Source organism: Solea solea, chromosome 14 (genome assembly GCF_958295425.1).
Source record: "Solea solea chromosome 14, fSolSol10.1, whole genome shotgun sequence".
Classification (NCBI taxonomy): Eukaryota; Metazoa; Chordata; class Actinopteri; order Pleuronectiformes; family Soleidae; genus Solea; species Solea solea.
This window is the reverse complement of record NC_081147.1, coordinates 9,468,862-9,492,472: the sequence shown is the minus strand read 5'-3', so window position 1 is coordinate 9,492,472 and position 23,611 is coordinate 9,468,862. Positions and strand designations below refer to the sequence as shown.

The 23,611-nt window shown below is 39.6% G+C and overlaps 3 protein-coding genes across 6 annotated transcripts in view; 1 reads left to right on the top strand and 2 right to left on the bottom strand.

Annotated features, from left to right (window-relative positions):
- The first annotated feature begins 10,202 nt into the window (after positions 1-10,202).
- On the top strand, positions 10,203-12,962 carry insb (preproinsulin b). 2 transcript variants are annotated; one of them, XM_058650429.1, is made up of 3 exons: positions 10,203-10,478; positions 11,699-11,901; positions 12,589-12,962. In XM_058650429.1, exons 1-3 carry the CDS (start codon positions 10,372-10,374, stop codon positions 12,732-12,734), a joined length of 456 nt encoding a protein of 151 aa, XP_058506412.1. In that variant the 5' UTR covers positions 10,203-10,371; the 3' UTR covers positions 12,735-12,962. The 2 variants fall into 2 exon arrangements, with proteins under 2 accessions (XP_058506412.1, XP_058506411.1); XM_058650428.1 differs by lacking the exon at positions 10,203-10,478 and adding an exon at positions 11,077-11,486 and having other exon boundaries at positions 12,589-12,952.
- Positions 12,963-13,083: 121 nt separating this feature from the next.
- Positions 13,084-20,650, bottom strand: hmmr (hyaluronan-mediated motility receptor (RHAMM)). Of its 2 annotated transcripts, none has more exons than XM_058650426.1 (20): positions 20,477-20,650; positions 20,146-20,244; positions 19,976-20,061; positions 19,802-19,879; positions 19,451-19,639; positions 19,244-19,330; positions 18,998-19,109; positions 18,609-18,674; positions 18,379-18,452; positions 18,228-18,298; positions 17,778-18,145; positions 17,527-17,675; positions 17,210-17,433; positions 16,025-16,141; positions 15,714-15,914; positions 14,912-15,625; positions 14,758-14,830; positions 13,883-14,059; positions 13,622-13,784; positions 13,084-13,506 (listed from the first exon to the last, which is right to left on the bottom strand). In XM_058650426.1, the coding sequence occupies exons 1-20, from the start codon at positions 20,520-20,522 to the stop codon at positions 13,490-13,492; spliced, it is 3,111 nt and encodes a 1,036-aa protein (XP_058506409.1). In that variant the 5' UTR covers positions 20,523-20,650; the 3' UTR covers positions 13,084-13,489. The 2 variants fall into 2 exon arrangements, with proteins under 2 accessions (XP_058506409.1, XP_058506410.1); XM_058650427.1 differs by having other exon boundaries at positions 18,228-18,300; positions 18,387-18,452.
- An 863-nt stretch (positions 20,651-21,513) lies between these two features.
- cyfip2 (cytoplasmic FMR1 interacting protein 2) overlaps positions 21,514-23,611 on the bottom strand; it is a 33,914-nt gene continuing 31,816 nt past the window's right edge. For both annotated transcript variants that reach the window (XM_058649580.1, XM_058649582.1), the window contains exon 30: positions 21,514-23,533. In XM_058649580.1, the coding sequence (XP_058505563.1) occupies positions 23,366-23,533 (168 nt within the window). In that variant the 3' untranslated portion in view covers positions 21,514-23,365. The remainder of the gene's footprint in view (positions 23,534-23,611) is intronic.

Genomic DNA, 23,611 nt, shown 5'->3' with positions numbered 1-23,611 from the left:
CATCAGTCAACGACAATACAAACTGAAGAAGATTGCGAGTAAGTGCAAGGTTGAATCATAGACTAGATACATTAAAAAGTGATGTGTTTGGAATGAAGTAGCTATTTAAGGCCTAGGACGTTTCCTGGTGGACCAGACTACAGCCTTTCTGGTCAAACCTGATTCTACTCTACTCTATTCCACTGATGGCACTTTTCCACTACACAGCTCCAGCACGACTCGACTTGGCTCAGCATGGCTCGGCTACTCGGTTTTGTAGCGTTCTCCATTACTATAGTAGCTCATGAAACTGCTGTGGTGTCGTCTATACGTGACACACACAAACTAGTGACTGGTGAAGCAGTTGTTTTCAGTGTACTGAATCATTAGAATCAGTTCACAGAATCGTTCAGTACTTCCTGCATGACCCGAGTGCAGACTCTGAGTTGTGATGCGACTTGCAATCGCCGGCTTTCTGCAATGCTGTCACTAAATACACCAGACTCCTCTGTTAAATATTGAGATTATAGAAATGGCCTTGCTATAAGATATAAGATAGCTTGAGATAAGCGCCATAAGCGGCTGTAATAGTGTGTGGAGAACAACAACATTTTAACATATGAAATAAATCTATAGATATCTTAAGATATCTAAATACTGTTATTTGTTTCATTTGGGAGTTGAAGATTGCTCGCTTTGTCTGTTCTAAGATTTAAAACCAAAAAACCAAAGTCATTGAACTGATGTACTTGTTTAATTCAAGTTCAGTATCACCACACTGCTTCACTTTGAATACGAAAGTGCAAATTAATACTAGGTCACTTTTGTGATTGTATTGTCCTCTAAGGTAAAAAACAAATGTGACACTGGTTTGATGTAAATTATATTGTTACATTTGTATCAAGAATAGTCGAGCACCAGCTACTCCGAGGTGATGGGAGGAGCACCCAAAATATAATACTGCTTACAGCCACATAAAGACTTGCACTGGCCCTGCTCTTGTACAACCACCACAAACCCCTACCAGACCACCCCCGCTCTGGTCCCCACTGTCCCTCCCTCCTTCTCTCACTCATGGTGCTCTCTAGGGATGGGATTTTGTTTTTGACAAAGCGACTGACAATCAACACGTTATCACCTCGACAAAAAAATAGAGAGTTGAAATGTTGGGGGGTGGGGCTTGTGGGATTTTCATGTGTATTTGTATATTGCATTTTGTCTTTCAAGTTATTACATTGTCTTATAAATTAAAAATGAAGTACACTACACAAATGAAGACAGTGTCTTCGCAAAAGTCTTTAATTTTTATTATCACTGCTTTGATGGTCAATATTGGACATTACAGCCATGTTTTGGAGCCTAAAATGAAGTAGTACAGTGTAGAATATTTTCCACCATCCGCATTGCTGCTGTTGCTGTTAAAAAAAGGCAGACAGTTCGACAAAAATTCAACACATGGGCCTCGACAATCGACTCTCAAAGTGTCGTTCCCATCCCTGTGGCTCTCAGCCCACATTTTGGCATTTTTCAAAATCAGGCATTGGGTGGAGTTAGCATCAGAACAGTGGGTTTAGTTACCCTTTAAAGATAACCAGCATAGCTTGGACCCTTTGAACTATGGGGAATGATGAAATAGAACACCATGCATAATTGAGATTAAAGATTACAGTTTGGATATGATGCAACCAAGAAAGGATATTTTAAAGACAATATCAACATTGCAGGGGCTGAAAAAGGCTGGGGTTTAAATAACAGCTTCACAAGCTCATGCAAGAAACGTGCAAAACTTAACAACTTCCCTAAAACAGACTGACAGACTCAGGGATACAGACGGATGTGTATGATAGTTACAATCGCACGCAGCAGATGTGATACAAGTAAGTGCAGCGTTAAAAGCTAAATTAAATTTTGACAGAGTGAGACCCTTTTAACTGCTGCAGCCACTGGAGCAGTGTTGCTGCTGGTGGTGAAGAGGCAGAATGAGCCAATACCTTCAGAGCAGGTTGATCATGAGAGTAGTTAAAGTTAGCAATGCCATGCAAATCGTCTTATACCCCATGCCTATTTGCAAAAAAACTAACTGATCACTGGGAATGTGTTAAATCGGCATTCAGTCCTGGGCCAAATGACGGCAATGCTTATTCCTGCATTATTTCCAGTGCCCCACTATGACGCACATTAATCTTCTTCCCATTGGTACATAAATAGCCATGAATGTTTGCAGCTGTTGGGACAGCACTCAGTATTTTTTATTTCATCATTCAGATCAATTGAAAGAGGGACCAAAGTAAAGAATACAAAATAGTAAGCACTATTATTCTTCCACCGACTTGTTTTGTGTCTGGTCAGTTCGTGACATGCACAGTTGATGTAAGAACAAAACCCAGGGGAAGACCGACCACTGACAATGGGAATGATGTTAATCATCTTTTTAACAGGTTCGCAAATGTTAGATACAGTATATTGGCTAATTTTAGTGTGAAAGAGCCTTTACCGCCTCTTGACCTTACTTTTTCAAATCCGTAACGTTATAGTATCAACATTATAGTGAGCATTTAGCACTTTGATTCAGACTTTATTCGAGTGTATACTACCTCCATGCTTAAATAAATGTGTTGAAATGGTCGGCTGAATTTGCAAAATTAAAAGCCATTTTGACATTTTGTTCTATTTCCACATGAGACTGCAGATAAATAAGATCAAGATGAAGTTTCTGCATTCAAGATAAATGACATCCCAAGGCAGCCATACTGAGCGAGGGCATAGGCCAATCACAATGAATTAGTGTGAGTGTGTGTGTGTGTGTGTGTGAGATGGAAATACTGTGTGGATGAGAAGCTCAGGACTACATACTGTTGAATTATGGAGCAAACCCATGCTGGAAAGCATTAAGTATTCTTCTGCGGTTTCTTAAAAAAAAAGAAAAGAAAAAGAAAATCTCAAGTCCTCTGTTTTCACCTTTCTCCAGTCTCACTCTGCCTTTTGTTGCTTGAATTTTTTTCTTTGTGGTGACTCAGAAGGAAGTCCTTTTCTTTCACTTCAAAGAGTTATCTTCTTTCTTATTTCTAAGAGTCAGGAGGGGGGGAAAAAAACCTACTTTAACTAATTCCTAACCATAGTGATTGAGTGTCACATATAGTTTGTTGTTCAGGCGATGCAAACCAGTGTGTGCTAGTACACAATAACAAATGGAGTTATGCTTAACAAAAACCCTATCACTCACTGTGGTACAAAGGCCTTTCAGTAAATTCTCAATTTGAGGATCTAACACTGCCCTTGAATTGTTTAGGCACAACTGGGACGGGTGGAGGAATTAATTTCACATATTACCAAACAGCGGGGTACACCGCTCCCAAGGCACCGCAGACAAAATCTTTCATCCCTGTTAGAAAAAAATTGAATGGGGATTTAAGGAGAACACAGATAATTCAATCTTTATCTGTGGCAAGTCACAATCAAATGTTTCGTTTCCATGGGATCCGGTTACCTCAAAGGAGGACGGTGGAATAAAAGGGCAACGCATCTGAGGCATCTCCCTTCCTGCTTTCCAGCAAAAAACAAAAACATGCGGAGACACACACACACACACACGCACACACACACAGAACATAAAAGCTTCTCATCAACATATCAAAGCTGTACCTCCTGCTGTCCAACATGCTATATGGGAAACTTGTGGAAGCCAACAGGGCAAAGTACAGGCCTCCTCTGCAACTACACAACACGTATATATATATCGCAGCGACAGCTCCTGCAGAGAGCAGACAGTTACAGATGGAGATAACACTCAGGTGTCAGGTGTACAAGCGCCTACACACAAACATGGACATGTTTGGCATTAAGCTCCACAACCACCAGCACCACGCTCTCTCCCTCTTATGCATTCACACCGGAGAGGACGTTTTTGGAGGAGGAGATAGCACGAAACATTGTGTCATAAAAACATCAAGTCACACTCCACGAGATATCCAATAACAGCAGCATATACAGTAGCTACATCTGCAGAAAAGCACCGATGTAGCATTACAGTTGTCAACATGCATCTAATCCAGTAGTTTGGAGAGCCTTACACTGAGTCAATATGCAATTTGAGGCAGGTTGGCAGAGAACATTGGATTGATTGATTCTGACCTTTTCCCTGACAGTACCTGCTGTACACATTCTCAACAAAATAATGAAAAGTGTTGAAATCCCCCTATCTTTAGCTTGGGCCGCTTTTCTTCTCACAAATAAGCGCCTGTTGTTAATCCCACTCATATGACTGGCTGTAGGTCTTTCTCTTCTTTATCTCCAAGAGCAGGGGGAGAGAGACTCAGGGGGGTGATACCAGCCGTATCGATTTGGTGCAAACATGCGAGGACACACACACACACACACACACCAGCATTCATTACGGCAGGTGGTTGTGCACAGCCTGACTCTAATCTTGAAGATTTAACTCCATCTATCCTATAAACCACAACAACAAGTGATTTGTGATTAAGATAAAGAAAGATTCTTGTCATCAATACATACATGATATTCTAAAACACATACAATATTTTTGACTTTGAAATATACTGCTCTTCTACTGCTGTGATAGCAATGTTGTGGATGGCAAATACGGTGGCTTGGTGCATGGTTCCCAGAGGACGATCCCTAATGACTTTTCCTCCTGGTTCAATAGCACTCCTCCAGACCTTTGCATTATAAATGGTAGTGAGTGAGGTCACATCAACAGCTAACATGATTCAATGACAAACTTTGAGAGTAGCAGTGTTGTAATGTAACAAAAGTACAAATACTTTGTTACATACCTCGTACTTCAGTACAAAATTCACATATATTTGTACTTTACTTTATTTGTATTTCTAGCAACTATTACTTTTACTTCACTAATGGTCTGTATTTATATAGAGAGCTTTTCTAGTCTTGATGAACTGATTTACACTAGTTTTAACATTCAGCCTTTCACACATCTTTAATACAGATTCACATGCTGCAACATGAGGTTTCGTGTCTTGCTCAAGGACACAGACTAGTCAGGAATTGAAACACACAACCTTCCAGTTGAAAGAATACTTGTCCTACCACTGAGCTACTATTGCTCAACCCTAACTAATATATTTTTATACTTAAGTAATATTATAAAAAGTGACTTCAAATTCTACCAAAGTCATTTTCGAGTAAGATACTTGTACTTTTACTCAAGTATGCCTTTTAGGTACATTATACAACACTGGAGAGTAGTCTATGTTTGAGTAAAGTACAAAAGGTTACACAGTGACTTGCCAATTTTAAAGCCTGTCAAGAAAGTTGTTCGATTGACAGACAGAAAAACACTTGTGCCATTTATAGATAGATGCTGTAATTCTCAGAATTCAATACAGGTATGTCTCTTCATTGTTCAAGCACACTGAAACTTTTGCCAGCGTGATGTGCCGAGTGCTCGTATAGAGGCCTTCAATGACTCTGACCTTTTCCTTTTCCTCCAGATATTTAACAACCACTGTCCTTAACACTTTCACTAACACACATGAACAGAAAGCAAGGAAATAAGCCGTATTGTATTTTGTCTACAGTTCATCCAGGAATATGAACCCTGTCCTGCTCTTAGAAATTATTTCTGAAGGCAGGACGTACCTGGCAGTTATTTTCCTAGAGAATCCACTTATAAAGAAGCAATTGATTGTCTGACTGGTTAAGATGAGTTTTTTATTAATACCAAAACAGGCCAACGTTTCAATATGTTCAACACGTATATTTATTTTTCTCCCATTTTTGGCTAGAATCTCTCCTACATATAAACAAGCAATGCTTTCACTCCCTTCTATCCTGCTATTACTAAAATGAATAAGTGAATTGACTGTATTCATTCACCTGTGGATCATAATGTTCAGCCTGCAAAAGGAAAATAGGGTTTGTGAAAGACAGGTGAAAACATAAAAGAAAAAGACTGTGTTTAACATGTTTTACCCTAAAAGATCTGTTTAATTTTATGTTAATGCCGTCGTTACAAATGTTTGATGAATCTTAGATGATTTCATTGCCTCTGGAACTCTCGAAGTTTTGTAATTTTATTTTGACTTAATACAGATGCCTGTGTGCAGCCTTTCACAATCATTACTTTGGCTGTAGAAAACTCCAACTACAGAGGGATGCAATCATAAAACTGATTTCCAATGCTGTCAACAAACCAGACTGTATCACATCAGCCCCAAGCCACAGTGAATCAACACCCTCTCTCAGTGAGAAATGTAAAGGATCAAGCACATTTTAAGCTGCTGCTGCTGCTCATTGGTGCATGGAAAGGTTATAATACCCAGTTGGGAGGGTCACAATACGGAGAGACACAACATCCCGCTCCCCTCGGATGTGCTGTAAAAAAAAAGATTGTTCTCACATCAAACCATCAGACTGTAGGATGTATCATGCAAACGAGACAAATGCCAGTGTTAAATTAAACTCTTTTGTCTCACACTGAGCAAAACTTGCAAAAGCCAGCCACATGAGGGTTTAAATAGAAATCTATTTTTCTGTCCTGAAAATCAAACTGGCCATCATTCTGTCATGCCTCACCTCTCTCTTGGGGATGTGTCACATTTATAACATGTAGTCATTTTCTCAGCTGTCAAACCATGGTCTTGCCAAGCTCTGTGACCCAACCTCTCCTGTCAACCTCTAATTCTCATCTGCTCTCTCTCTCTCTCTCTCTCTCTCTTCATATGTGCGCATTGAAACAGGGAGATTTTCAAAGAAAAACGTCACTGGAATTATAAACAGATCACTTTCCCCTTTAGTCATTATGAATGTGTGAGCGTGTGTTCTGTAAGGGTCCAGACAGAGAGGTGGCATAGCAAAGTAGGTCGTGACAGAGGTTAGTACTGCATTAGCGACTGTCACTGACAAAACAGGAGAGTGCAGTCACCAGGGCAGCCCTCTGACTCTCAATCACAGTCTCACACGCTCACACATGCCACAATTCCACAGAAACTCCACAGAGTTCTGTCATGGATCTGAGCCAACAGGCTGTGACACACATCGAGGGCAGTGTCTGGAACAGGCGGATGTGTCCAGTCTGTCTTTTGCATGGATGTGTACACATGCATCAGACAACGCTTGCATATGGCAGGGACACTTGACCTGCCAGAATCCAAACAGTTTGCCCTTGCTTATGATTCTGAGGCTCTTAACTTTTCTTTTTTTCTTTCAGCCCTGAGTGATTTTACATTTTTTTTTTAATGGCACTTGCTCAATATTCAAAGATTTGCTCCTTCGAAGCATGGATGATTCTTGTGTAGCAGTATCCAGTTCTCAGACTTGGCTTATAAAAAGCTGCCTTCTTTCAGGCCAAAAACTCAGAAAAAGCATAATGATCCAATCTGGTTTTTTGTTATCTGCTGCATCAGTCAAAGATTTTTCTTTCTTTTCTTTTTTTTTTTATATGTTGCAAGTCTCTTCAGTCTCCATCCTAAAAAGTCTGGGATAATTATGGGAGTAAAAGGACTCACTATCAGACCAGATTAACAACATTTCACTTGGCTGAACTCTGCATTCCCTTTTATCTCCTCAAACGCAGTGGAAGAGAAGACAAGTTACGCAACTCCCACCTTGGGGACCTAGCCGACTTTCCACCCAACTTCTGTCTGTCTGTGCATGTCTGGGGCGTCTGCTAGTCCTCTGCTTTTTGATGTGCGTGTTTGAAGCAGTCATGCAACCGGGTCGAAAAGGATGTTGTTCGCAACTCTTGCCACTTTGCCGCATTCCCTAGAGGAACACAGTTTCTAAAGCCTGGCAAAGTTGGACGTTTCCTCGTTCTACATTTAACACCTTTTCAAATCGCAGCGCCAAGGTGCTGGATAGCTATGTTCCCACCTTTCTCTCCTATGATTCCTCCAAAGACCTTCCTTTCATTTGTTGGGTTTTGAAAAACTTGCCCTCCGTCTACTGTCATTTCACTAGAAGAAATAAACATCTGCTACCACATAATCTCAACAGCATCCACATCCACTTTAATCATCTTATTACAGAAATATATTTGATCGCACCAGCATGATAACCTTTTATATAATAAAATATTAAACATATTTTAATGTGTACAAATTATAATCAGCACATGGGAAAATAAACAAAATATTCCGACAGTTCACACAGTAAGTAACACAGTAAGCTCTTACTACCTTGTTTCTGTCTAAAACCATTACATACGGTGCAAAGTGAGACGGAGAGAAACTAAAACTAAATCCTGACTTTATCAGAATATAAGTATATTCATGTTAGAAGGTTTTTATACAACGTTTCTAGTATGTGAAGGATTTATGCCAAACCTTCCGTCAATGGTCGACCAACGTCAACCAATTAACAATTATGACAGCATTTGTGTTTTTTCCATATAGATGTTTTCCCCCGAATAATAAACAACAAACAAGGAGCTAAGGGTAAGGAAATAAAGGAGGTAGAAATGCAACTTTACAAATGCCAACTACCACAATACACCAAGGAAGGGGCTTTGCAGTCTGCTTTTACAGACAAGTCATTCATTATCCTATGAAAACACACGATTCAAGCTACTGTGTTTGGTTCTGTTTCATAGTTCAATGCTGCTTATACTCCATTTTCATAGAGGATTCATCTCAGTAAGAGGTCAGAATGTGAGTGTTTCGTATTTTTTCCTCTTTCAAATGGTTTGAGCCCATGTACCACGGTATCAACCAAGAATCTATAAACTGGGTGGCATTTCCTTTAATGGCACTTTTGATCAGTAGGCCATTTTTTATAGTTCACATAATTCCTATAAAAATGTATGGAACGGACAACAAGCAACACACTGCAGATTGAGCTCGGTATGAAACCAAGATATTGCTTTCTTTGATTTAGGTGCTATATGCATATCAAAAGGTGCCACATCCACAAAGTATATGTCTTGATAAGATGCAAGAGGCAAATACAGATCTACTTATGTGTAGTATAAGGGAAAAAAAGCATAAAATGTACTTTGATTCTAGGGCAGCATGAGTTGATAGCAGAGGATTAAAGGAGCCATAGTTCTGTCTATCTGTAGCCTTTTAAGTTGACAATGTTCTTAAGGTCACAATAAACAAGGTCCAGATATCTGCATATTTTTCAAAGGAAAGGTATTATTAAATCTTTCATCCAGTGAATCATCGTCCATAAGAAATTGCAGCCAATGAACTTCACTATTTAAATTCAGTGTTACAATGACAGCGAAAAGGACAAAGAAGATTTTCCAGTTTTTTTTTTTAGAAAACAAGTGGTTCGGACACTGACAGATGCCTTGAGCAGCAGGACCCAGTTTTCACTCCTGGACGGCCGGACCATTTACTGCCCGTCATTCTCCTATTTGTTCTTGCCCTGTTCCCTCTCTCTCCTCTACTCAAATAAAGGAAACTTATTTACAAAAGGGACGAAAAAATCACATTGCTCCTGCTTCTAGGACAGTTCAGCAAAGGCATCCAATAGTCGCTGAACTAAATGCTTCTTTTGCCTGGTGCAAGTTGTGGCTGCATATCAGTCCTGTCAAAAAACAACACAAAAAATACATATATACTTCCAATGGCTCCATTTAAGGATATATTAAACCTCAGTGCCAAAGAGGTGATGATAGGCAGCTGTGTTGTATCCACACTTTGACAACTGAGTCATCTTTTGATATAAAATTATAGTCTGCCACCTCTCATCTGAATGTGGCCCACCCTCGTTACAAAAGGACAGCTGCAGCACATGACAAGATGTGTGTCAAAACTGCTGCAATAAACAAAGCTTTTAGAAAAGAAAAAAAAAAAAAAAAAAAACCTGCACAATTATATTTATGGTTTAATCCACTTTGTAATACAGAGGCTGTGTAAAGACAGTATTGGCACATTACATGAGTTGTAGATTTGCTTTCGAGTTGAAAGAAATAGCCATATTTCAGGTAGTGGGTTAGATTTTGTATCACATTACAGAGAAGAACAGATTGTAAATAAACTTTCTGCATTCAACTAGTCTAAAAAACATACCATTTATCCGTTTTAATATGCAACTATTTTTAGATTGAAGCCTTTCTTTCTGATTTGTACCTGTGCTCACAGCTCCAACTTTAAATGCACCACTAGTGGTCACTAATTAGCCTCTAATCTAAACTGTGATCAGAGTGTGGCATATGGTGTTTGTCTCTCAGCCGATAAACTGTGCCAGGCAGGCCACCAAACAGCAGGGGTTAAAATGGGTATCACTCTAGGTGACTTCTCAACTTTATCCCAACTCTGCTGTTGGTATGTGCTTAGTTAAATGACTAAGTGCCACTCAAGAGCAGATCAACGTACTCACAGGTCAGGGTGTTAATGAGAGGACTCTTGTGCTTTCCGCTGAGATTGACAAAGGCCAGGTGGACATGGGGAGTTATAAAGTGGAATGGTAGCCAAGTGGAGATGTTCTCTGTACCTGCAGAGTCCCACAGGCCAAGGCCCTCTTCATTTGAAGCCACAAGCTGCTCTGGTGCACCAAAGCTTCCAACACAGGTAAGCTAATTTCTCTCCACTGTATCAAGATTTCAACTTTTTAAATGTATGTATAATAACCAGGGTGAAAATAGAGAGTAGCACAAGCAGGGTTTAATGCAACTAACCTGCTATGCCAAGAAGCCTGGCTTTCAGCCAAGAAGGATAGAGTGGCAGGCCAGATAAAGCAGGCTGCCAATGCTGTAATGCCTGGCACAGGAACATTGTTAAAGTCACTGTTAAAATGATTCATTTTCAATCCAATAATCTGCAGCACACCATAAGATGCCCCACATCCAGTCTATATAGCATCTGAACAACTGCTAAATGTATTTTTCACCTTGAAAACAGAGGCTGAACTTCAAAACCCGGGAGAATATCCATCAGACACAGGATTTCACTTATAATAATTCTTTAATCTTGGACAGATCATTCCCAGCCTTGAGCACTAGCTACTGAGCCAGACAGCAAGGCGGGGACTGACCTTGAGGATACACTGACAGTATTCACAATGCCCATTTTGAGACATGGGTGATCTTTATGGCTTGTAAAAGATAGTGCTGGGATAAAGTGAGGTCATCTGGGGGTAAACAAAAGAGAAGCCAGTGTGAGCTAATCATTTTTACAAAATAACCTTCAGTGATAAAGCATTAGCAGATGGATGGATGGCAACGATATGACATTTCGACACGTCCCAACATCAAAGACAAGCTATTTTTGGGGATTGACAGAGAGAGAACCATGTAGAAGTACAATAACATCACCCTGGTGAAGACCAGCTTCATAACCACATAGGTTATTTCTCTTAATCTATAATTAAGAGAAACTCCCAGAAATATGCATGTTTTGAGTCCTCCGTGACTTTTCTACATACCTTGTTTCACTGCAGTTTTTCATCTGGCCTTTGATATCCAGCAAAAGAATGAATTATTCAGTTTTCTGCTCACTTCAAAGCCCATGTTTTGAGTTGGGGAATTGCCGCGTGCTTTCAGTGTTGTCTTCCCACTATTATACGATCATGGCCTGGAGGTATGTGGTGAACTATCATATGCAGACTACAAAATATCTACATCCAAAAATGTTACAAAATTTGCTTAATCATGAAGCAAGGGCACATCGAATTGATGGATCAATTCATCTTTTGTTTTCAAACACCAAATACTGAGGAATTAAGTACTTATCAGTGGATTTGGTCAAATATATATTTTACTTGGTAACATTATTTTTCTGCTCTGCCCAAGTGGTCGCCTTCCTATGGCCAGGGTACAACGGTCAGTGTCAGTGATGCTACTACTGCTACTCTACTCACACGAGTTGTCCTCGACCCCTGCCCGGCATCTGTGTGGTTCTCAACTGGTGGATGCTCTCTACTCAGTATGTGGAGAAAGGGGCTTTTTCTACGGTCCCAGTCGACTCTACAAGCGAGATTTGGAACATCTGCTCGGTAAGGTTATATTAACTCTGGAACAGTTATGATTTATTTTGTTTGGCTTCTGTAAAATAAGTTCCAATTGTCCCCTTGATGGTTGATGTTTAGAAAAAAACAGTATGACCCCCTCCCTGAGAGACCAGGGTGGCTTTGTGTCTTGCTGTATCTGTGTACCATGTTCAAAGTTCAGACTGCGACTAATGAGAATGCCAATTTGGATGCTAGCTGGAGGAAAAAAAATGTTGAGGGACAGCATGCTGGAAACTATAACCATGTATTTGTACAAGCCATCATTAGTGTGCAAAGCCCCTCTCTGGCCACTTTGAATTCAGTGGTGTTGCCAGGCTTTGGTTCCTTACTGTTGCTTAACATCTATGATGTGACAAATCCAGTAAACATATCTTGTGAAATACCCACATTACTCATCAGGTCAATGCAGTATTTAAATCTTCCACCTCAAACATTTAATGTTTTCAATTTAACTAGAGGTATGAGCAATGACATGCCTTTGTTGCAGCACTGTGAAATCTCCTCTTGAAATGGATACCAACAAGAGTAAATGAATTGGGGAGATCAGATTATATATTCATTAAGTCCCTATTAAAGTGTGAGCAGTCTAAATGGTAGTTTGAGGAATTGGGAGGTTTGTGTAGCAGCAGTGAGATTTAACACCCAGCTATGGAAACTTTCTTCACTTCAAAGGGTTCCTGTCAAAAAGATCCAGACAAGAGCAGAGCCTGTGGAGGGGTCTGTCTGGTCACAATGAGCCCAAGGTGAAGAGAGGCATCGTGGAGCAGTGCTGCAATAAGCCTTGCAGCATTAACCACCTGGAGGGTTACTGCAACTGATGAGCCACCCCACAACTGCGAAACAATCATAGCTTGTAAAAAGGTCCCGAAGTCAATTTCTGGCACAATATTTGCTGGCTATGTCTTATCAAATGAAGGAAATAAAGCTTCATGACCCATAACCCAAAGCTCCGCTCTGCAAGATGTCAATGTGTTCTTTGTAGCTGGTACATGCGGTGAATGAAACATGGGTTACCTCAGCCCTTTGCTGTCCCACACTGTGTGGCTGCAGTGCTAGAGTGCACTCTACTGGCTGAGGACAGGAATGGCCAAACAGGACGAACGCAGCAAAGGTTTTCATTACAACAATTTTACATTTGGGAAGCAAATAAATCTCAGATCATTTTGCTTAAGAAGAGAGTTAAAATTTGCCTTTATTTACAAAGAAGAGTTTTATAAAGAGCTATTCCACATCAAAGAGTTCCTAGTTCTGCTGCCCTAAGATTTCTAAGAAACTTACAAAGATAAAATTCTAAAATGCATTATAAATGTTTATGCCAAGTATGCTTTTTTTAAGCAACAAAGACATCATCTATGTCCTCATCATTTTTCACACACTGCTTTTTTCACACATTTCTTTTCAAAATCAAAATACATTAGGCTCTTTAAGCAACATTTTGACTACAAAAAGCTATAAAACATTGCAATGTGAGAATGTGCTGAGAATGTTTAACACTTGTTAGAGGCTGGTCAAATAATCAAAAGGCCCAACCTTAGAAATTAAAAGTTGTTAGTTTTTTGAAGAGTTCCCTCCACTATGCGTAATGATTCCCTGACAAAAAAAACAAAGAAAGAATTAGGCTTCCACACAAACAAAGTGAAACTCATTAACAAACATGATACTTTAATGTTTTCGGGTTGCAGTGAGAGGTCAGTTTAGTGCTTACCTTCTCTAAGAGGTTCACTGGCTTGGTCTGCTCTGTTCTCCTTGTCGTGTTGGAAAGCTTTGCTGGGATCAAACCTGCGGCGAGGAGCACCGGGCAGGTTTGACTTCAGCTGCTCCAGATCACTCTTTTGTCGGCTCACCTGTGAGCGCAGCTTAGACACCTCCTACACACACACACAGAGTCAGTAAGAAGTGGATGAAGTGCATGCAATTGAACCATGCTTGCTTTGGAAAAGCAGACTGCTGCTCTTGTGTGATTTACCTGTTTGAGGGAGACGTTCTCATCTTTCAGCTTTATTACATGTTTAATCTTTTGCTTCTGGTTCTGGTGGCCCAGCAGACGAGCATAAGCGTCAGCCAGTTTGTTTAACTCCTCTTGATTGACCCCATTTTCATTGAGCAGTGCATTTCTCTCTGTTGCAAATGCGTTGAGCTGTTCCTGTGGACATACAGATGTCACCATTCAAATGTGTTTTTTTTTTTACTTAAAACAAAACTTTTTCAAATAATTGTACCAATGGGTGTACAATATAGAAAGATGGCTAACATGACAGCAACCCAAAAAAGAACACAAAACATCTATCTACATTGTTTCCCGGTGGTATAGATTAAGCAGAGAAGGGACAGAAACAAATACATGTACACCAAATACATTTTTCCCTAAGATGAGTTTCAAGAGTCAAGAGATTACTTTTTTAATTGGTTTTTCGATTGTTATAACACCTCTATATAGTGGCTCCACCCCCAATTCAACACTGCACACTGACTATTTCCAAATTGCATTGCCTGCCTAAGATGCCACCTGTATCTTGGCTATTCTTAATTTTTGCACAATGGAAAAAGTGGAGACTATTGTCCATCTATATACACAATCTCTTTACCATGTTTACCAAGGTTCTATTTACATCTGCCGTTTGGTGTCAAGAATATTTTATACAGAGCTTTTATCACACAGGGTTTAGCTGAAAATAGTTGCTCTGGGGCTAAAGATCAGTGAGATTCAATCAAAACGGTAAAGTTGTGTATTCTTAACCATAATCTGAAGCTAAATGGAGTGGATCATCTGTGGTTTTGTCATTAAAAATGACACCATTTTCTATCCCATCACATTTTACTTGATTGATGTAGATGACTGACCTGGAAGGGCCTGACTTTAGCAAACAGCTCCTCATATTGTTTCCTCCAGTGTTCTGTCTCTGAACTTGGGATGCTTAGAAGAAGAATTAATGAGTTTAAATAAGCAAATAAACAAATAAATGAAGATAATAAAAACAGACACGCACACACACACCTCTTTTCTTGTGCTTCAGTTATCTGTCTTTGCAGTTCCTGTCGCTGCTCTTCCATCTCCCAATGCAGTGTAACCTTCTCCTGTGACAGCACTTCCACCTGCTCTTGCAGAGCCTGTCCATCTTGTTGCTGTTCTTCCAGCTTGTGCTGCAGGACCTCCATGATGTCTAATTGGGCCTGGAAGCTAATAGACTCTTGTACAACCTCATCTAGACGAGATTGAAGCAGACTTCTATCCTGTTCTGCCACATTTAGCTTATCTTCAAGAAGAAGCCTGGACTGGTCTTTGAGTTGTAATTGAGACAGAAGACTCTTTTGTTCCTCCCCCACCCTCTCAAGCTCAGCTTGCAGTCTGAGCACTTGTGACTTGACCTGCTCATGGTCTTTCCTTTCAACCTCCAATGCTCCCCTGTTCTCCTCAAGAGCTGTCTGAATTTTGACTTTCTCTTCTCTTTCTTCATTGAGCTGTTCCATCATTTCCTCTTTTGCAAAGCCGACCTCCTCCACTAGCTTCTGTGCTTTTTCCTTCTCATTTTGGAGCCAAGTAAGACTCTGACCCCTCTGTTCCTCTAATAGCCCCAGCGCTGCTTCCCTCTCCTTTGTCTGCAGCTGTAGCTCTTGCTGTAAATGGCTGAGCTGGTCGGCATGGTTCACCTCCATGGCCTTCATCTCTTCGTCTTTCCGTGCAAGACGAGTCTGCACCTCCAGCAACATTCTATCAAGTCAAGGAAAAAAGGAACTTAAAAAAAAAGGCAGGAAAGTGACAGTTATTTTAACAGGCTGAAGGCAAATTTGACGCTTACTTTGCACTCTCTTCCCTGGCTTTCACTTCAGCTAACTGTCTCTCCTGGCTCTCCTCCAACCCCTCCTTTACTCTCTTGATCTCCTCTTCTTTCTGTTTAACCACTTTGTCCATCTCCTCCTTCATCTGCTGGGTAACCCTCTCCACCTCCTCTTCCAGCTCTTTCTGTCTCTCCTCTGCTCCCTTCAGAGCCTCTTTGGTACTGGAAAGTAAGACAAGCAGTCTCTGAAGGTTACATCTAGACAGATTTTAAGCTGAATGTCAATGCAAATCACACTGATGTTGCAGGAATACCTAAACTCAAGCACTCACCTTTCCATCTCTGTGACAATGTCTCCAATCTTGCTCAGGGAGTTTTTGCGTGCATCTTGGAGTTGTCTTGTGGCTGATAAATGCTCCTTTTTCAAAGCTGCCAGATCTTGGCCTTTACTAAAATTGGCAAGTACACATTTTAGATGTGGAAACAGTAAATATCTTGACTTTACCACATCTTTTTATTCTTTTTTTCTTCTAAATGTTGTTTGAGCTACTTTGGTTTTTCTGGAAAAGAAAACGTTGATGAGGATGAAGAGAAATGTCATGGACATGAACAGGGGATTCCCAGTCATTGGAAACCGGAATTTTTGTACCACAGAGGTTAATGGTTTATATAAAACTCACTGAAACAAACCACATTTGGTTAGAAATGTATATGTATCAAATTATTTGTATTAATAAATTTCATGCAGCCAAGTCAATGATTAAAATGATCAAAAGCCAGTCAGCTGGCAAACACTTGAAAGTGTAGAAACAAGTGACCAAATGCTGGGTGAAATCTACTTATTATCAAGCAAGTTGTTAAAATGTAAAAGGAGTAGAGAAAATGGTAGAAACAAACAGTTCAAAGCAATATTTGAAATGACAAATTAGTTATGAAGTTGTCAAAAGGCTATGTGATGATATGAGACTATGACAAGTAAATAAGTCTGAGACCCACTGGTCAAACAGACAGATCAAGTTATGGAGTCATCGTTAGTTGCAGACACAAGTCAAAAACAATACAAAGCCAAGCATGGTTCAAATTTGGCACAAGGAGTTTGTTGGGTGTCACGTCTGCCATTTTTTTCTTTGTCACCTTTTCCCATTCATATACCGCCACAGTGAAAGCACACGGGGGGCCCTCATATTCAAGGAAGTGGGGTGCAAACTTTAAATTGCTTATACACAGAAATAGACAGTGACCCACAGTGTCTGTGTCAAACCTGTGATGGACTGGCATCCTGTCAATTATTTCTCTCGTTTACACTTGAGATGTATTGTGTATTTTGGGCCGTGTTCACAGACGTCCATGACTATAAAAACACAAGCAGTATCTATAGATCCAACAAAGGTGTTCTGCAAATATAAGTTGCAGGATTTTATTTTAAACTTTAAAACTCAATCTTGATTTTTGTGATGAAAATATTTTGATGTGTAAAAATGTTGCTTCCATGGTGTACTTGGCCTTTGGACACTTACCTTTCCAGCTGTGCCCTGGCATCATTCAGCTGTCTCTCCAGCTCATCGTTTTCGTCCTGCAGCTGCTGATTTTTCTCTTGCATCTCTTGACTCCTCTGTTCCTGCTCCTCCATAAGAGCAAATTCACCCAGCACCTCCTCCATCTCCTCCTTTAGCTGTTTTAGCTGTTCCTCTGAGTCTTTTCTCTCCTGCTCCACCAGCACAGACAGAGAGTCCACAAGTGCCTGTGAAAAACAGGAATGAGTAAGTCATGGTTTGGAGTCTTTGCACTAACTGAAAAACAAGATTTGCCAGATTAGAGAAAAGGTTAAGGTCACCTTTTCTCTCGTCAGTTCCTCGTTAAGAGTGGCATGTTCTAGCTGGAGCTGGATTTTTCTCTTCTCCTCATCTCGTTTAAATTCCTTTAGCAGGTTGAGTTCTGTCTTTAATTCCTGCACTCTCCTCAGCCCCTCCTCCTGAGTCTTGCCTAAACAAAAACAAAATACAGAAAAAACATGACAGTTTTATTTGTGCAATTTTATTTATTTGTGTTTTTATTATCCTATTAACAGGATCTTAGGGAACATACTCCTCTCCTCCTCAGAGTAAAGACATCGCTGTTCAAGATGTGCAACCCTCTCATCCAGCTCCTTCTCCGTCCGCCTGAGCACCTCCCTCAGTCTTGCCAGCTCTGCCTCCTGCAGGCGAACTGTTGCTTGAGAGTTGTGCACTTCTTGGTTTGCTAACTTCATCTGCTCCTCCATGTCACTCACTGACTTTTGTGCAGACTTCAGTGTCTGCTCTTGGTTTTCCAGCCTCTTTTCCACTTCCCATAATGCATCCTTAGACACCTGCAGCTCTAGCTGGAATTTTAGTGCCTCATCCTCTTTATGCCTCAGAATATCTCGAGTGGTTTCAAACTCAGTGTTGTGTTGCTCCAGTTTGGTTTCCAGCTGCCTGTGGAGTAGTGACAAATGAGCATCATGGAATACAGTTGAGAGTGAAACTTGCTTAGAGGAACCATGAGGCATCTGCTTACTTTAGTTTCTGCAGCTGAGAAACAGTGAGTGAGTTCTCTTGTGTCTTTTCTTGAAGCATCAATCGAAGATCCTACAAACAAAAATAGATAAAGCACACCCTCCAAAAAAAAAAAGACAGACAGCAAAAGAAAAATGTCCACTCTTTTTAACCTGGATCTGGTCATTGGCTGCATCCAGGTATTCCTGCAAGACTCTGATCTCCTCCCTCAGCTCTCGAATCACAGCTGGAAAACATCAAAAAACTATGGGTGGTAGCAAGCAAGCAAGCAAACCCTGCATCTTTTATGCAGGAAATAATATAAGACATCTAATAAATGTATGAGTAATAATGTTAAAATGTATACATTCCTTCATATTATTGTCAGCATGACCAAACTCACCATGTAACTTAGTGTTGTCATTCTCAAGCTCTTCATTCTGGATTTTTGTCACTTGATGGAGTTCCTCTATAAAAAGGTAAAATACTTATTTAGTTAGTCTGTACCAGGGCTGCAACAACTCATCAACTGATAATAATAATGAATACTAAATGAATCACTAATTGTTTTGATAACAATATATTGGTTTGTGTTTTTGAAACATAATTTTATATGTTTGTGTTACCATCTCCTTAAATGTGAACAGTTTCTGATTTCTCAGCTCATCTCTAACAGTTAACTGAATGACATTTTAAACCACAGTTAATAGTGAAAACGGACAATAGTTGCATCTGTAGTGTGCACAGAATAAACATGTTTGTCTCCCATGGAATCATTATGTAAAAACTTACCCAAGTCTTTGTTTCTGTCTTTTAGAGCAGTGGCAGTAGCCATGGCAGCTTGAAGGTCTGTTTCTAGCACCTTCAGGTGGCCCGTAGTGTTAACCTGCAGGACACTTAACTCCTGAACACACACAGTTAATACATTAGCAAAAATTAATGTAGCTGCAAATGTGCTCCTACACTTACTTAGAAATTATCTGAATACATTATGACTGAAGGTATTGAATGAATAATGAGCAGAGTGCATGTACATACCCGACTTTTAACATCCAAAGTGTTCCTGGCCTCCATCAACTCCATCGTTAGTGAATTGATTCTCTTTTTTGTGGTGTCAGCAGAAACCTAGAAAACATTCTACAATTATAACTTTTATGGGGGCAGTATAAAGGAATGCATAAATATTGCTTTTAGCTCTTCAAACAAGATATCTAAATACACTAAAAGCATCAAAGCTCAACGCACCTTGTTTTTAAGAAACTCATTGACTCTCTTGAGCTCAGCCCGCTGTCTTTCAAGAGTGGTAACACTGGCAGAGAGGCCTGTCTTCTCTCTGACTGTGGCCAACAGCTTGGCCTCCACCTTTTTCAGGTCTTCCTCCAGGGCAAGCAATCTACGATCCTGATCCCCTCGCTGCTGAACCAGGGACCTTATCTGTACAGAGGCAAAACAAAGGGTTTAAATCCCACATTACAGAACATATGTTCATGTAAATTTCAATTGCAGTTGCTCTGGGTCATGTGAACCGGATTTGTTTTTTTACAGAACATGTCATATTGTCGTTTAGTGGTTACACTGACACAGGGTGAAGTGTACCTCTTTCTCCAAGAGTTTCTGCTGTTTCCTTTCCATGGTCATGCCATTCTTCTCTTTCTTCACACTTGACCCTTCGACCTGTGTTTTAACAGAACGCAAAGAGGGGTGATTTTGTAACAGAAGCAGGTGTATGAGGGAAGTTATTACAGGTTATTAAGGTAACATTGAACTTACAAGAGCATCCACTGACATAGTCCTGCGGACAGGTGACACCAGGAAATTTCTGGAAGGAGATGGCGGTGGTAGGAGAGCCCCAGCAGCTACAATTAGAGCGTTGAGTTTTAGGCAAATACACATAATTAATTTCCTTATAGTGACTTCTAGTGCTAATTTGATTTACCCACCAGCCTTTAGAGCTCTGAATCGATCAGACTTCTCAAAGGACGCTACTCCCTTTAGGTCCCCGGGTTTGATCTCATAGGACCCCGGCGCAGGGGCACAACCTTCGGCCACAAGCACAATGTTAGCAGAGTCAGCGTCACATGCTACGTTTGTTAGCTCACATATCTAGACAGCATTAGCTTCGTTGTTTGACTTCAGTTAACATTAACTTGTTAATAAAACTCGTTCGTTGCTCACAAAGCACCAGCTAACATACTTGAGCTGCCTGTCGCTGTAACCAACAGTTGCTAGTATGCTAATATGATTAGTTACTGATGTGTGGACGTTACTCACCCACGTTCTCGTTGAACCTTTTCACCGGGGCTCTTGAAAACGACATTTTACAGCCAGTTTACGTAAATAATGTTGAATTGTCAAATGATATCCACAAGGCTGCAGCGCCCTGTGACACACACACAACAAATGCCTGTGTGTGACCGCTGAAATTTCAAAATAACGTCATACGTACGTTTAGGTACGCAGGACCAATAGGCATCCGGCATTTTGTCTCTATGACGCGGGCCCGCCCCCTTCCTTGTCATCGGTTCCTCCAGACCCCACAAATTTCCCCCTCTTGTCTTAGCAGGCTGCTCACAGTGAAAAGTCACGTGCACACACCGAAAATGAAGGCGCGTGTTCATATGATCATGTTCACGTAACATGTCACGATCATTTAAAAGGCACTTAGAGACAAACCTTCTTCTGTATCTGTGGATTCCATGAAACATCTGGTATTATTTTGCATTACCTCACACCTTTTTGACTCGCATTTGTATCATAGAAGTTATACATGTATATATAATTAAACATGTATATATATATATATATATATATATATATATATATATATATATATATATACATATATGTATGTACATGTTTAATTATATATACATGTATAACTTCTATGATACAAATATATATATATATATATATATATATATATATATACGTGTGTTTATGAATTGTATGTTAACTATACATTTAGGTGTGGCATTTTCAAAAGAGGGTAGGGACTAAATTAATATAAACTTAAAATAAACTATAAACTTAAAAGCCAGTGAAAGCCCTCCTCACAAAATGTAAGCTCTTGTATTTTAATTAATTTTTCTGATTTTTTATTTTATGCTTTTGGTATTTGTCAATTTGCATTTCTTTTATTTGTGTCTCTGTGTTGTATTTTAATGTCTCTAGTCTCACCTTGCAGTTTGCTGCTCACAAACAGACAAACTCCAACAACATAATCTCCTTGAAGAAGGGAAATATTACTGCAGACCATCTAATTAAATGATCTACGAGAGGAAAGGCTGAGAAAAACCTGAAGAGACAAGTCTGTTTACAACTTTAATACTGCACTCAAAGGTAGAACCCACTGAAAACCAATATTGTAAATACATTGTTTCAGTTAAACATTTTTTTATTTCTTGGAAATACAACATAATTCCAAATCCTTTGCAGGACCATTGTTGTACATGTTATACTCTTTTCTGTTTTGTTTTTTTGTTTGTTTTTTTTGGACTTGAAAACATGGTCACTTGTACAACAATATAATAAACAAAGCCTCATGTCACAAATGGAGCCATTGATGACAATAAATTACACTTGCCATGCTAAGGTTTCAAGATTGATACATTGTACCTTCGTTTTTACTAGATTAACCTTTAAATCAACAAGAAGTCAAGAGTTGAATAAATATAATAAAAACAGTGGTGTTTTTTTAAAAAAAGAAAAAAGAAGAAAACGTCTTCATTTAAACCGAAGCAGAAAAAGATCACAGGGGTTTAGGTGAATGTGACTTATTCATAATTCATTCGTTTTCCTTCTAATGAATAAAAATAGGGAACTTTTTTTGCATATTGTAATAACTTTGCTAAATCTAAAACAAAAATCCATTAACAGTAAATACTGACTATAAGTAGGAAACTGCCCTTTAATTATAATAGACATTTTAGTTGTGATTTTTTTTGTTCTTTCATGTGCAGTTTGTTTCACAGAATCACCCATTCACACTCAAAACAGGTTAATCTAGTACAGCACTGTCTTTATACAGCCTAGAGGTATTTCTTCTAGTCTTGTTTGTTCTGTTTTGTCTTTTTTTTTACCCTTGAAAAAAGCAAACGCATTTATCGAGATAAAGATGTAATTTCCAAATTGTAAATAATATCACTGTATTCATGTACAGAATATAAAAATCTTTCCAACAGACAAACAGAAAAAGAAACAAAACAGAGGATGAGGTTTCCAGTCAATAGTAGAGAGGCAAGCATACCAAGGATGTGTAAATAAAAAATATTAATAATTAATAAAAACAAGAACAATTACAACACTCAACACTTCACTTTGCTCAACAGTGAAATTTACAGTGGAACTGGTACCAAATAAAAATGTGGCAGGAAAAGAAGCAAGAAAACCAGACTGAGGGGTGACATGATTAAAAGCAAATAAAATAAAACAGCTTTGTGAATTAATTTCTTACAAAGCATTTTCATTTATGCATCATGAACCCAGTCAGATCAGGTTATTGTACAAATGAGTCTGAAGAATGGCCAGGTCATATCGAGGACTCACATAATAACGATAGCAGGTGTACTTGAACCTGTGCTAGTAATGTTAGTAGCTGTATCAGCACATGAGAGCACCATGTTGCACTTAAAATAACTTTATATAACTTACAAAATAAGTTAATCAGTCTCATCATTTAGCAATTTATTCAAACAATGTTAGATTTAAACTTTTCTCTAAGCTCCTCAGTGAAATGTCAGTGCTTTTGACTCCGAATGACTGTTTGTTTAACACATGGAGTCAATGAGGGCTTTAGATTGTGGGATACACATCATGTTTAATCATTTGTGTCACTGGCCCAATCCACAGGTGTGCAGCGGAGCGGATAACAGAAGGCATGCATGAATCTTGAGAGCCACACAGAGAGTGAAATAAAAAGAAAAGGTGTGAATATTCACTTCCACCTCTGGTCTGGACCGTTCCTATGGGTTTTAAGAATCCAAGGACAATCACAGTTTAGACAGAAGAGCAGTTAGAGAGGATTTGTCGTTGGATTCTTACAGCCCATGGGGGCCATCACAGTCATCTTCACTTCTACAAAACCAGCAAGAAGAAATTAGTATCACAGCTATGAGTGTGTGTGTGTGTGTGTGTGTGTGTACTAGGTGTGAAGGGTCTTTTTCAACAGGTTGTAGCCAGGGATTGATGTATAGGAGGCTGGAAACAGCGAACATGCTCCACAGTGGAACTGTCTGTCTCCACTGCCTTCATGTACTTGTTGAGGATCGCGAAGATCTCATTGTTGAGGATCTGGTACTTCCTAATGCGGTCTGCCATCTTCTTCAGGGGCTGTGAAGGACAACAGATGTTTTTGTTTTTTGTTTTTTTTTTTCACTCACAAAGCAAGAAAATTAAGTCGAATATCAA